General features: G+C 31.0%; 1 protein-coding gene across 1 annotated transcript; it reads right to left on the bottom strand.

The window, feature by feature from the left end:
* Positions 1–8259: 8259 nt before the first annotated feature.
* On the bottom strand, positions 8260–12249 carry LOC115228938 (protein lifeguard 4-like). The gene is made up of 4 exons (XM_029799387.1): positions 12223–12249; positions 11760–11784; positions 8955–9067; positions 8260–8403 (listed from the first exon to the last, which is right to left on the bottom strand). Exons 1-4 carry the CDS (start codon positions 12247–12249, stop codon positions 8260–8262), a joined length of 309 nt encoding a protein of 102 aa, XP_029655247.1.
* Between the last annotated feature and the right edge of the window lie 630 nt (positions 12250–12879).

Below are 12879 nucleotides of genomic sequence, written 5' to 3'. Positions count from 1 at the left end.
TTAAGTTTTGCATTTTTTAATGTTTTTTGGTATATATAATTTTTTGTGCATTTTTTAATTCTTTTTCCTTTTTAGTTTCATTGCAATATATTTTGGATTAATTTTCGTTTGTTTGCATTATCTGTATTTTTCTGTAATTATTGTTTCTGAGACTTTAGGAAACACACACACGCACAAACACACACTCACAAAAACACACTCACAAACACACACTCACAGACTCAGAAACACACACACAGAAACACACAGGCGTATAGACTTTGTTTTTTGTTTTCATATTTTGTTTTATAAATTTGTTTTTTTATTGTGATTTTTTATTTTGTATTTCTATTGTGTTTTTTTCTTTTTATAGTGTTTTATTTTCTCTTTGGATTTTTCGATTTTATATCATTTTTTTAATTTTTTTTTAATTTTTCTTTAATTTTTTCTATTTTTCTTTATTATTTTTTATTTTTGTTTAATTTTTTTAATTTTTCTTTAATTTTGTTTATTTTTCTTTATTATTTTTTATTTTTGTTTAATTTTGTTTAATTTTTCTTTATCATTTTGTATTTTTTTAAATTTTTTAAATTTTTCTTTATATTTTTCTTATTATTCTTTATTTTTCTTTAAATTTTCTTTAATTTTTTTTGTATTTCTTTAATTTTTTTTCTTTATTTTTTTATTTTTTTTCTTTATTTTTTTTATTTTTTTTAATTTTCATCATTTTTTTGATTTGTATTTCTTTATTTTTCTTTAAATTTTCTTTAATTTTTTTTGTATTTCTTTAATTTTTTTTCTTTATTTTTTTATTTTTTTTCTTTATTTTTTTTTATTTTTTTAATTTTCATCATTTTTTTAATTTGTATTTCTTTATTTTTCTTTAAATTTTCTTTAATTTTTTTGTATTTCTTTAATTTTTTTTCATAATTTTTTTTATTTTTTTTAATTTTCATCATTTTTTTGATTTGTATTTTCTTCTATTTTTGTAGGGGGGATGGGGGGAGTATTTTTGATTTTTGAGCTTAAAAAACAAATTAAATTAGAATCAACAGTCACATAACACACCGAGTAGTTATTTAACAGATTTAAGAACGATAAGATAGATAATTAAAACAGGCATACCCAAATAAATTTAAAGTTAACGCAAAAACAGAAATAAATAGTTAATATTTCTACGCGTTTTCGCATAAATGTCTTGTCAATAGATAATCAATTATGTAAATCTTTATTAAAATTTGCTTTTTACTTTTTAATTTAAAGATTAGCATACTTGAGGTTGTCAGTTTCGGCGATTAAAAAGATAATAAGCCACTTTTTTGAGATATTATAAGGAAAGATTTGAATAAAGGTAAATGTAATTTTGACGACTAATTTGAATTTTAATTGGCTCTATCTTTTAAGGCATTTAAACATTAGCATTATAGACCTTGTTAAATTGCATAAATTCATTATTAAATTTCTAAATTATTTGACTGGAAGGGATTATATATTTAATTGGTATGCAATTCTATTCAGATTGCCTCTTTTGGCTGGAAGGGATTATATATTAAATTTGCTATGCAATTCTATTCAAATTGCCTCTAACATAAACAGGCCTTAAAGCTTTTTTTAAATTGAACATGTAAATTTTGGCGATCGAAAACAGTAATTAGCTTCATCTTTTGTGTATTATAAGGAAGAAGAGTACAGATAGTCAATTCAAGGTAATTTATAAATGGCAATTTGTAATTTAGATGTCTAATATGAACGAATATCATTAAAAAAATATTTTAGAAAAAATACGTTATTAAATTTTTAAAGTACAAAATTGGTTTTCTTTATTGTTGTTCATTTTTTTTATCTGTTTGCATTGTTTTCATTTGATTTTAAGTTTTGCATTTTTTAATGTTTTTTGGTATATATAATTTTTTGTGCATTTTTTAAGTCGAGGACTTTCTTGTTGTTCATTTTAACAAAAACGCAGAAAATAATTTTGTTTAATTTTTTGGCTCGAAGGTTTTGGGGGACCACACCATGTGAGTCGAGGACTTTCTTATTGTTCATTTTAACAAAAACGCAGAAAATAATTTGTTTTTAATTTTTTGACTTGAAGGTTTTGGGGGACCTCATCATCGAGGATATTCTTTCTTATTAAAATTTTTTGACAGGAAGGTTCTTAGAGGATATCAACCTTTTATTGTGCCTCATTATCGAATAACTACAAAAGGGAAGGTTTTGACAATTTGATCTGGTTTGTAACAATTTGAATGTGGGTGTGCACAGACAGACAGACAGACACACAGACAGACACACACCATACCATTTTATTATTAAGAGCTCGAAGGTTTTGGGGGACCACACCATGTGAGTCGAGGACTTTCTTATTGTTCATTTTAACAAAAACGCAGAAAATAATTTGTTTTTTTTAATTTTTTGACTTGAAGGTTTTGGGGGACCTCATCATCGAGGATATTCTTTCTTATTAAAATTTTTTGACAGGAAGGTTCTTAGAGGATATCAACCTTTTATTGTGCCTCATTATCGAATAACTACAAAAGGGAAGGTTTTGACAATTTGATCTGGTTTGTAACAATTTGAATGTGGGTGTGCACAGACAGACAGACAGACACACAGACAGACACACACCATACCATTTTATTATTAAGAGCTCGAAGGTTTTGGGGGACCACACCATGTGAGTCGAGGACTTTCTTATTGTTCATTTTAACAAAAACGCAGAAAATAATTTGTTTTTAATTTTTTGACTTGAAGGTTTTGGGGGACCTCATCGTCGAGGATATTCTTTCTTATTAAAATTTTTTGACAGGAAGGTTCTTAGAGGATATCAACCTTTTATTGTGCCTCATTATCGAATAACTACAAAAGGGAAGGTTTTGACAATTTGATCTGGTTTGTAACAATTTGAATGTGGGTGTGCACAGACAGACAGACAGACACACAGACAGACAGACAGACACACACCATACCATTTTATTATTAAGATATCATCAGACAAACGAAGAATTCTCACAGTTAAATAATTTAGGGCAATATGACACGACTGATTATGCAGAATATTTTCAGAAACTGAACTCGATTCTCAAATATATGATTTTCCATCATCTTATGATTGGAGAGATAAAAAAGTAGTCACCAAAGTGAAAAACCAAGGTTCTTGTGGGTCGTGTTTTATATTCGGGGCGGTCTGTAAAAAATGACTAATTTCCTAGCTTGGCAGTTTAGAAGGTCAATACGCAATCAAATATGGAAGATTGACTAGTTTTAGTGAACAAAATGTTCTTGATTGCCTTGATTATGACGGATGTAAAGGTGGAAAAGTTATAGATGTTTATGACTACATCATTCACAATGGTGGGATAGCTAACACTGATCAGTACAAATACAAAGGAAAGGTGACAGAATTCAAATTTATTGTAGAAAAAAACATGTAAATACAAGAACAATCCAATTAAAGTCTTAAAATATGTCAATCGACAGAATGTTTCTGAATCAAAATTATTAAAAATGTTAATCGAAATTGGTCCCCTCACAGTTTTTCTCGACTCAACAGCTAATAGTTTTAAATTTTATCATAAAGGTTATTAACATTTGTACAGCTCAATAGGAGTTCATGATAATCTTCATTGTGGCACAAAATTAAATCATGTAGTTACTCTTGTCGGATATGGGGTAGAAAAAGGCAAAGAATATTGGATCATTAAGAACAGGTGCCAGATTTAAACATAAAAAACAGTTGGGGTCGATCATGGGGAATTGCTGGTTATGCAAAAATTTCACGAAATAAAAATAACCAGTGTGGAGTTGGATTTCAAATTTATTATCCGATCCTTAATTAATTACGACAACTGTCACAGTCCAGACGTGCTTAATCTTCTCTTTTTGGGCCCATAATCCAGTGACCGTATGGGTGTGTTCTCGTCGAAGCACACTCCACATTCTGAGGCTGCCCTTGGTTGACATTCCGTGTCAGCTTTCTCCTCACTAAGTATCGATATACCATGCCTCTCTTCAGCCTGCATGCTTTCCGCTTGGTATCATTCTCAACCGGTGACAATAATTAATAAAAAAATTTTTTGTTTATTTACACATTTTTTCGTAAATAGTTAAAATAACAATTTTAGTGCTCTCATCAAACCGAATTTCTCTACCGAAAAAGCAACAAAGATCTAGAAACCCATCGTAGCTCTCCTTGTCCTTCAAATGCAAATCTAAAACACTATGTAGAGACAAAAATCTGATTAAATAGATATTAATTGTTAAATGCTATTTTGTACTGATTGATGGCCATCAATTTGTCAATTGAGAAGAATGGCAATTATCGTACGCTTTATCTAATTATTAACCATATAAATGACAGAATAATAATCGAATACTAATGTGGATTCTTTTCTTCATAATAAGTAGCACATCAAGTTTACTTTTAAGGAAATATAAGTCTAATTCAAGTCGTTTTTTTATCATACGAGGAGGAGTCATATAATAATAAAGACAACAGGCTCTATGTATATTGCAAAATATCTCCAGAAATACACGTTAGTGAACTAATAATCGAACATTCCGACTCAAAATCATTTATACATTCAAAGTCTATTTCTAATAATTTGGTGATGGCTTCAATCTTTAATGCAAGTGAAGAAAATTATGGAAAGTATACATGCACTGCCCTTTCAATAGATGGATTTATTTATAGAGCTTCAATTATAATAAAATCAAGTTTTTTAAAACTATGTTATTTTAGAGTCAAGTCATAACAAAAAATATTTTAAAATAATAATTATTTTGTTATTTGTACTCATATTTTGTGTTCAAGTTTCTGGTTTCATTTTTTTGATAAAAAATTAATAAAACTGTATTTTAATTTTTTAATTCCATTTTAGTTTATTTGTTGAATTTTAAATTTGTATTTATTTATAAAAACTAAACATTGAAGACTCCACCCATAAAAGAATTGCTTCTTATTTTTTCATAAACTTTTGAAACAAATAAAAGTCAAAGTTTTCGTTTCCCTGGTTTATAAAAAATGGATTTCTCATTATTTCAAATGAAAGAAGAATAAATGAGCGTGTCTTTGCCAATAAAGTTTATGTTTTTCTCTCTCATTTAAGAGATAAGAGACTTTTTGCATTATTAGGGAAAAATTATCATGATATCCGGATGTATTCTGCTACACTGTCAAGTCCACATAAACAAAATGAGTGCTACAGACCAGTAAACGTTCATGATACGAAAGACTTCATTGTATCTTTGTAAATAATGAAATCTTTTATTTCCTGAAATAACAAGCAACGGCGATTATCTTTTTATTTACGCAAAATTCAAAAAATTTAACATACTTTTTGAATTTAAATACCGATTTGAATCTTTGATATATTCCTTTAGAAAACAATATTTTGAATCCTAAATATAATAGTATTCTAGATTATGTAGTTAAAAATTCCAGCACTATTGGCACCTCATTCATGAATTATATCGTTTTGTACAATGTCGTTGTCCCACTGTAGTTATTTTACTTTACACAGAGAAGTTGGCTCATACACCAAATTCGTTTTTTTAATAAATTCTGTTCTTGTAAATAAGCAGTTCTCGTAATGAAATACGAAATAAAAATTCTCCAGTGTTAATACTCTTCGTGATATTGAGTCTACTAACTATTCTATCCAGGAAGCTTACAATATTTGAAAACTCGATCTAATCGAAAATAATTTTAAAATAAACAAATATGCTGACAAAAGAATGAATTTGAATGGAATTTGAAAATTGTTAACAGAGATGAAAATCATTCGCTTTTGGAAAAATTGCGACTACTTTAATCCCAGGACACTACATACTCGGTGGAGCGTTTGTTTTATAAAATTTTTACAAAAGACTGAAATTTTAAAACAAAAAAAGTCGAATATTCTATGATTCATTATAATTGCAATTTCGAACAAAATTATCACCTGTTTTTAGATCTACATTTTAATCAACTTTCTTTTTTAAATCAATTTAGTATTTTTAAAGATAAATTTTCGATTTTTTAGGTCAACTTTGTGTTTGCCCTACCGACAAAGGTACATGTTTTAATCACCCAACTGTACAAAAAAATGTTGCAAATAGATGTGGCAGAAATGATCAACAATGATGGCTAAAACACGCCCATTTTCATCTTTGTAGACAATGCAAAATAAAAATCTAAAACTAAATGTGTAGTTAGTAAAAAATCACATGGAAATACACATAGACACAACACAAGAATCAAAATCTCAAATAAATTCACCATATTTGTGTTAAACAAAACCAGAAATACAATACATTAATTGAGGTGAATCAGCAACCATCATTCAATCAAGACGTGGAGCAATATGAACACGACTAAATAGCGACTGAATACTCAAATTATAGATAGAAATAATATTCTTACTACAAACATTAGGTGGCATAGTCATTTAATTTTATCGGTTGGACCAAATGAAAACTTTCCGTCAGGTTAAGAACTGCTTCCTTGGACGATTTCAGGGAGGTTTTCATAGAAGATAACATGTCAGGCAGCGGAGCATGTATAGCAGTTTCGGCATGTGCATTCTGCTTTTCATGAGGAAGAAGGCGATGTACGAGTCCAATGTCAGAAGCTTGTTTGTGAGATGACGGAATCCAGTTCCTTCTTAGCCAGGTGGGCCCTTAGTCCAGATGGGCTGAGAGGGCAGCCGAGAATTGTGACTTCGGACATGTTGGCAGTCTGAACTCTGGAAATAAAATCGGTTATTGATTTTCTCAAATCGAGAAAATTTGTCTGAGGATAATTGATATTCAAAAGTTTTCATTTTCCTTCATTTAATTATAGCCCGAAGTGTCCAAGGACAGGAATGAGATGTGAGAGGTCTTGAAAATGGACTCAATGCATCATACAAGTACCATAAGTTGAAAAGAGAGTTTAGGGAGTGTACGGCATCATCGATTGCAAGGGCGAAGAGGAACAACCCGACTGGGTCACCGTGCTGAACTCCTGTCTATGAGAGGACGACTTGGTTCCCAAAGATAAGCGTGCTTTCTTAGCTGTAGGAAAGGAAAACCAACTGGGCGATATCCGGAGCTCTTTTAAGGCAAGCCTCGAGGATCTCATCTCTCCTTATACGATTGAAGGCGTTGCGTAAATCGAGCTTCACAACTGCGTGGAGGGAGCTGAGCGCTCCGTTAGAAGAGAAAAGGCAAGAGAAAAGGCTTCTGGCAGCGTGAACTGCAGTTTCGCAACCGTTGGCAATCCCCAGTTGGAAAGGAGGAAATTCGGGCGGCGGAAGTAGTTTCCAACTGCTATGGGACGGATTCCGCCGTCCTTTTCCCGGAATGCAAGTAGAGCATGTTCCTCGCAAAGTGTGGGATCTTACCGATTAGAGCGGGTATAGCAGAGATCAGAGCATTACCTGCCTTTCCAGTTGAGGGAGAAGTGCGTTTCTTGATATGGCCCGGGCCTAAGCCATCGAGTAAGCTGCTCTTCCCGAATAATTTGATTGAAATTCTGATTTCTTCTTCTGAGGGGTTGAGGGTGGAAGGCACAGATGGGCGAGGTCGTACATCAGGAGGAAGGTCTGGATGTTTTGATCTCAAGTGGACAAGGACATCAGCACTCTGATTTAGCACTGTGTCGTCGTTTGAAACTGTGCGAATCGCAGCACAGACGTCACCTTCGGCTAGTTTGATACTGACAAGTTCATTCAGGGTGTTTTCCAGACCGTGTGGAATGTTCTTTTTAGGTTATTTTTGCACTTTTGGAGACGTTTGTGGACAACTTCTGGAAAGATTGTTATTGGGTGCAAAAAGATATTTTTAATGCTCTCTTTGATCAATGTCGAGGGAGGGAGTGGATTTCCCCAATGCGAGAGGGGGTTCCGAGCGTAAGTGGGACAAAGCTGATTAGACGAGACAGTTTAATAAGTTGATATTCAGAGGGGATCAACAGAACCAGTTGGACAAGTCCTGTCATCTCAGGGACCTCGGAAAGGGTGTAGAATACATTTGGGACACTTTTATGCAAATATTAACGCCAAATCACGCTTTGTGAGTTTCACACATAAAAGATAAAAATACTCATTACATTAAACGCAAAGACGACCAGATTTCCGAGCGTGAAATAGAATACAATAAAATGAAAAAAAGGACAGATTGACTCTTTGTTGATACTACTTTGCTGCTTAGCGCGTTTACTCGAATAGTCTCTTTCCACATCAAAGTTGATTAGTTCATAATTAAACAGTTTCTCTACACCAAAACACTAAGTGTTACAAATAAACGAAAGATTAGTAATTATTCATTAAAAAAACTAAGGACGATAAGGAATAAGTTGACAATGTCGACATATAAATTGAGTGCAGCATAAACGTAGTCCTCGGGGGAAATGGTGTACTTCTTCTGTCCATCCATAACCATTTGTGTGTCAATTACAATATACTAACACAAAGCACCAAATCACCAACCCACGAAAAAAGCAAAGCCGCAATACAGGAATACACTTTGTGAAGAATTGGAACACCAGAAATTGGAAAAATAAGTCCAAATATAATCAGAACTATCAAAACACAGAAGGCAGCGCCTGATGTTTTCGTAAAATCAATCTACAATAAGCCAACTGGTCTACTTTGGTCTGGAAACTGAAAATAGTCAATCCAACAACCACAACAGCTGTGATCCCAATAGACAGCAGAACGGCCATAATTGAGTAAAAACTGAAAATATCAAAAATACAACTCAGAGAGGTACAAATACTAAAAAACAAACCTACTGACAGCTCCGAGATAGTTTGCGAAGAAAAATGTCTAAAATAGACAAAACCGAATACAAAGAAGGATAGCATTATGTAATTTCTCGGCACTTTTCTCACATTATTTCTAAAGCAGGAAATGGCAAGCATAAAAACAACCATCAAAGCCCTATAAATAAAAGGTTTATAAATACAGATTAGTATACATAAACCATGGATTTTGATTGAGGTAATCCCTTACACTCTCTCTGGCATATTTATGATATAAATTATACTGGAATATGCAGAAGGATATCACTCCAATAGTATATATTAACTGGATTGTCAAGATGGAATACACTTTTCTTATAAATCCTATATTAGAATAATAATTAAGTTACCTTGTCGGACTGACTTTTCAGTAAAATCGTAATAGTTGTCAGTATCTGCAGGATAATCCATATATCTGTAATCACCAGAACAACACTAAATGGGACAGTAACCTATATAATTTTTATTTATATTCTAAATTGTTAGTAATTAATATAATAAAAATATTATTATTATATTAGTTTCAAACATTCTAACAATTCACTGTAAAAACTGACAAATATTCTGAATGATAATTTTTATCAGTCAATTCAAAACTAAACATTTCCGTCTAAAGATTTAAAAATTTGAGCAATATTTTTATAAAAAATAAAATAATATCTTTTTCATTATTTATAATAAAATAATTTATTTATTTTTATTTATTTTATGTTTGGTGGTGGCACGTTACGAACTTTATTTTTTAGTTCACATAATATACGTAGCTTGTGCCAAATAAAGAACAGGATAAGAAGTAGACTTGTTTATCAGGCAGGAAAGAGGGGAACGCTGGAAAATGATTTAATAATGAGGTATTATTCCCAAATATATTTCAGCAAGTTTGCCCTCGAATATATTAATAAAATGACAGATGAACAATTAAATCAATTCAGTGATTTATTAAATTCTACTGACAGTGAAATAGAACTTTATTGTTGGGTTGTGGGTTATATTTCTTTTTTTGAATTCAGGGAGGAGCAAACCACCTCCTCAATTCGATAATCAAGTCCTGAAAATGATCTCCGAATTTATTAAAGATAAAAAACTATTTTTGAAAAAATAAATTTTAAATATATAATTATTTACTATTTAGTTCAGGAAATATGTTTTTTCTTTCAACAAAGTTAGATGCTACCTACGTAAGTGGCTGAAATAGCAGTCGAGAGGGTCCACTAAGCACGGTCACCGAGGTTCGCTGAAAAAACCAGCTAGTCCCCTCCCGGTCGTTTGTTCTCGAGGAGATTCTCCTACTAATGTCAGTGAGTAGTTGAATTGCCGACTTTTCTAAGATTCCTGAGTTTGTGAAAGCAAGGAGGCATAGCTCAAAAGAGTCCGGAATAAATATGTATTTTGTCCTCGTTGACTCTTCGGCTTTAGCACTGCCGAAGCCGGGTTGCTGCAAGTCTTGGGGAGCATTGTTGCCGAAAAGTGGCGTTTCAAACGAAAAGACTTGCTTTGTTAGTTCATATAGGAATGCCAGTATTCTTAAATCTATAAGTAAATATTGTTTATACTCGTCCGGTAGTAAATTCAAAATTTATTTTTGAAAGAAATGGCCATTCATTTTTGATTGTGTATTTTACAATTGTGCCTTTTGGAGCACAATAAGAGATTTTTAAAATTTCTACTTACTCGTCGATTCTTAAGGATCTTTAGTTTTTTAACTTTTGTATAAAATTCTGAAGAAATTATAAAGAAAAATAATATATGGAAAAGCAGAGATATTTGCTTAAACCGAATCAGACTGGCAAGGCAATACTTTCAGAAACTTTCGAATATTTCTTTAATCTCTTTTCTTAAAACCAACTAAACTTTCAGTATTGAGTCATTATTAATGTTTAACAATGGCGGAAAATATATATTTAATAACGTTACAACGTGTTATGTTGAAAATAATTTTAGAATTTTTATATACGGCGCTTAAATATGAATACTGAAAAGGCGAATAGATGAAAAATGATGCTTTTGAATTTGTGTTGGAGGAGTTTTATTATCTTTGAAAGATTATGATTAAAACATGTTAGAAGAAGCGTGTGATTGGGAATTCAAAACAGATAGGACCGGAAACAAAAAAAAGCAGATACCATGGTAATAGGCATTAGTAAGGACTAAAAGATTAATGTTTAATAAAAATTGTTTGAATGTCGGAATCAATATTTGTTAATTTCGCTGTTTTTGAAAGCAGGCAAGGCAATACTTTTAGAAACTTTTGAATATTTCTTTAATCTCTTCTTAAAACCAACTAGATTTTTCAATATTGAGTCATTATTAATGTTTAACTATAGCTGAAAATAAACTATATTTAATAACGCTATAACGTGTTATGTTGAAAATAATTTTAGAATTTTTATATACGGCGCTTAAATATGAATACTGAAAAGGCGAATAGATGAAAAATTGATGCTTTTGAATTTTGGTGTTGGAGGAGTTATTATTATCTTTGAAGAGATTAATGATTAAAACATGTTAGAAGCGTGTGATTGGGAAATTCAAAACAGATAGGACCGGAAACAAAGAAAAAGCAGATACCATGGTAATAGGCATTAGTAGAGGACTAAAAGATTATGTTTAAAAAAATCATTGTTTGAATTGTCGGAATCAATATTTGTTAATTTCGCTGTTTTTGAAAGCAGGCAAGGCAATACTTTTAGAAACTTTTGAATATTTCTTTAATCTCTTCTTAAAACCAACTAGATTTTTCAATATTGAGTCATTATTAATGTTTAACTATAGCTGAAAATAAACTATATTTAATAACGCTATAACGTGTTATGTTGAAAATAATTTTAGAATTTTTATATACGGCGCTTAAATATGAATACTGAAAAGGCGAATAGATGAAAAATTGATGCTTTTGAATTTTGGTGTTGGAGGAGTATTATTATCTTTGAAGAGATTAATGATTAAAAACATGTTAGAAGCGTGTGATTGGGAAATTCAAAACAGATAGGACCGGAAACAAAGAAAAAGCAGATACCATGGTAATAGGCATTAGTAGAGGACTAAAAGATTAATGTTTAATAAAAATCATTGTTTGAATGTCGGAATCAATATTGTTAATTTCGCTGTTTTTGAAAGCAGGCAAGGCAATACTTTTAGAAACTTTTGAATATTTCTTTAATCTCTTCTTAAAACCAACTAGATTTTTCAATATTGAGTCATTATTAATGTTTAACTATAGCTGAAAATAAACTATATTTAATAACGCTATAACGTGTTATGCTGAAAATAATTTTAGAATTAGTGGGTCATTAATTCGTAATTTTGTGTAGAATTTTCAAAGTAAAACAACGGTCGTGGTCATCTCGTACCCGAATGGAGTCGTACTCGCGTAATACACAAGACTAACAAAAACACTCCTTATGAAAACAGACAATCTTTATGAAATCCGTAATATGTCTTTTTTATTATAAATTTAGATAACCACGATGGCATCATACCTGGATTTTTGGATTCACCATTGCCATCGGGTTTTCTGGATGATGGTTGTTTTGGTCATCTGGTCAAAAAATTAATAATAGAAAATAATTTGCGTTCCAGAGTAATATATTTTGCTTACATATATCAATGATATTTTTCCAATACTTATCCAGCTTATTGTCGTAATTTTCGTGTAGAATTTTCAAATAAAATAACGGTCGAATTGGAACGAGAATAACGCGAAATTCATATTCTTCTAATGAAACCCGTAATATGTTATTTTACTAACAATATAGATAATAGATAGAGACCTTCGGAGTGTAGGGAAAGACTTAGAAAAGGAAATGGACCAAACTAATAACTCTTATTGTTTCCTGTGCTGTACAAGATTTTTCGTGATCAATGGGATCGAAAGAACGAAGAAATTGCAGATTTCCTAAAACCCTAAAAATTATTTATTTTATTGGTATTTAATGGTTTATTTTTTGTTTGGCTATTTTAAATAACTAATAAAATATTTGAACTACATATCTAACCTATTTCTTATCAATGAATTTACTCATTTTAGGACTCATGTTCACAAAAAATGTCTTTCAAATGCTAAGAATAAAAATCACCCAACATGAAACTAACTTAACTAATTTATACGATTCAAAGAGTAATCAACGATGGCTAAA

This window comes from Octopus sinensis, unplaced genomic scaffold (assembly GCF_006345805.1).
Source record: "Octopus sinensis unplaced genomic scaffold, ASM634580v1 Contig11382, whole genome shotgun sequence".
Lineage (NCBI taxonomy): Eukaryota > Metazoa > Mollusca > Cephalopoda > Octopoda > Octopodidae > Octopus > Octopus sinensis.
The sequence above is the reverse complement of the archived record's forward strand: the minus strand, read 5'-3'. Positions and strand labels throughout refer to the sequence as shown.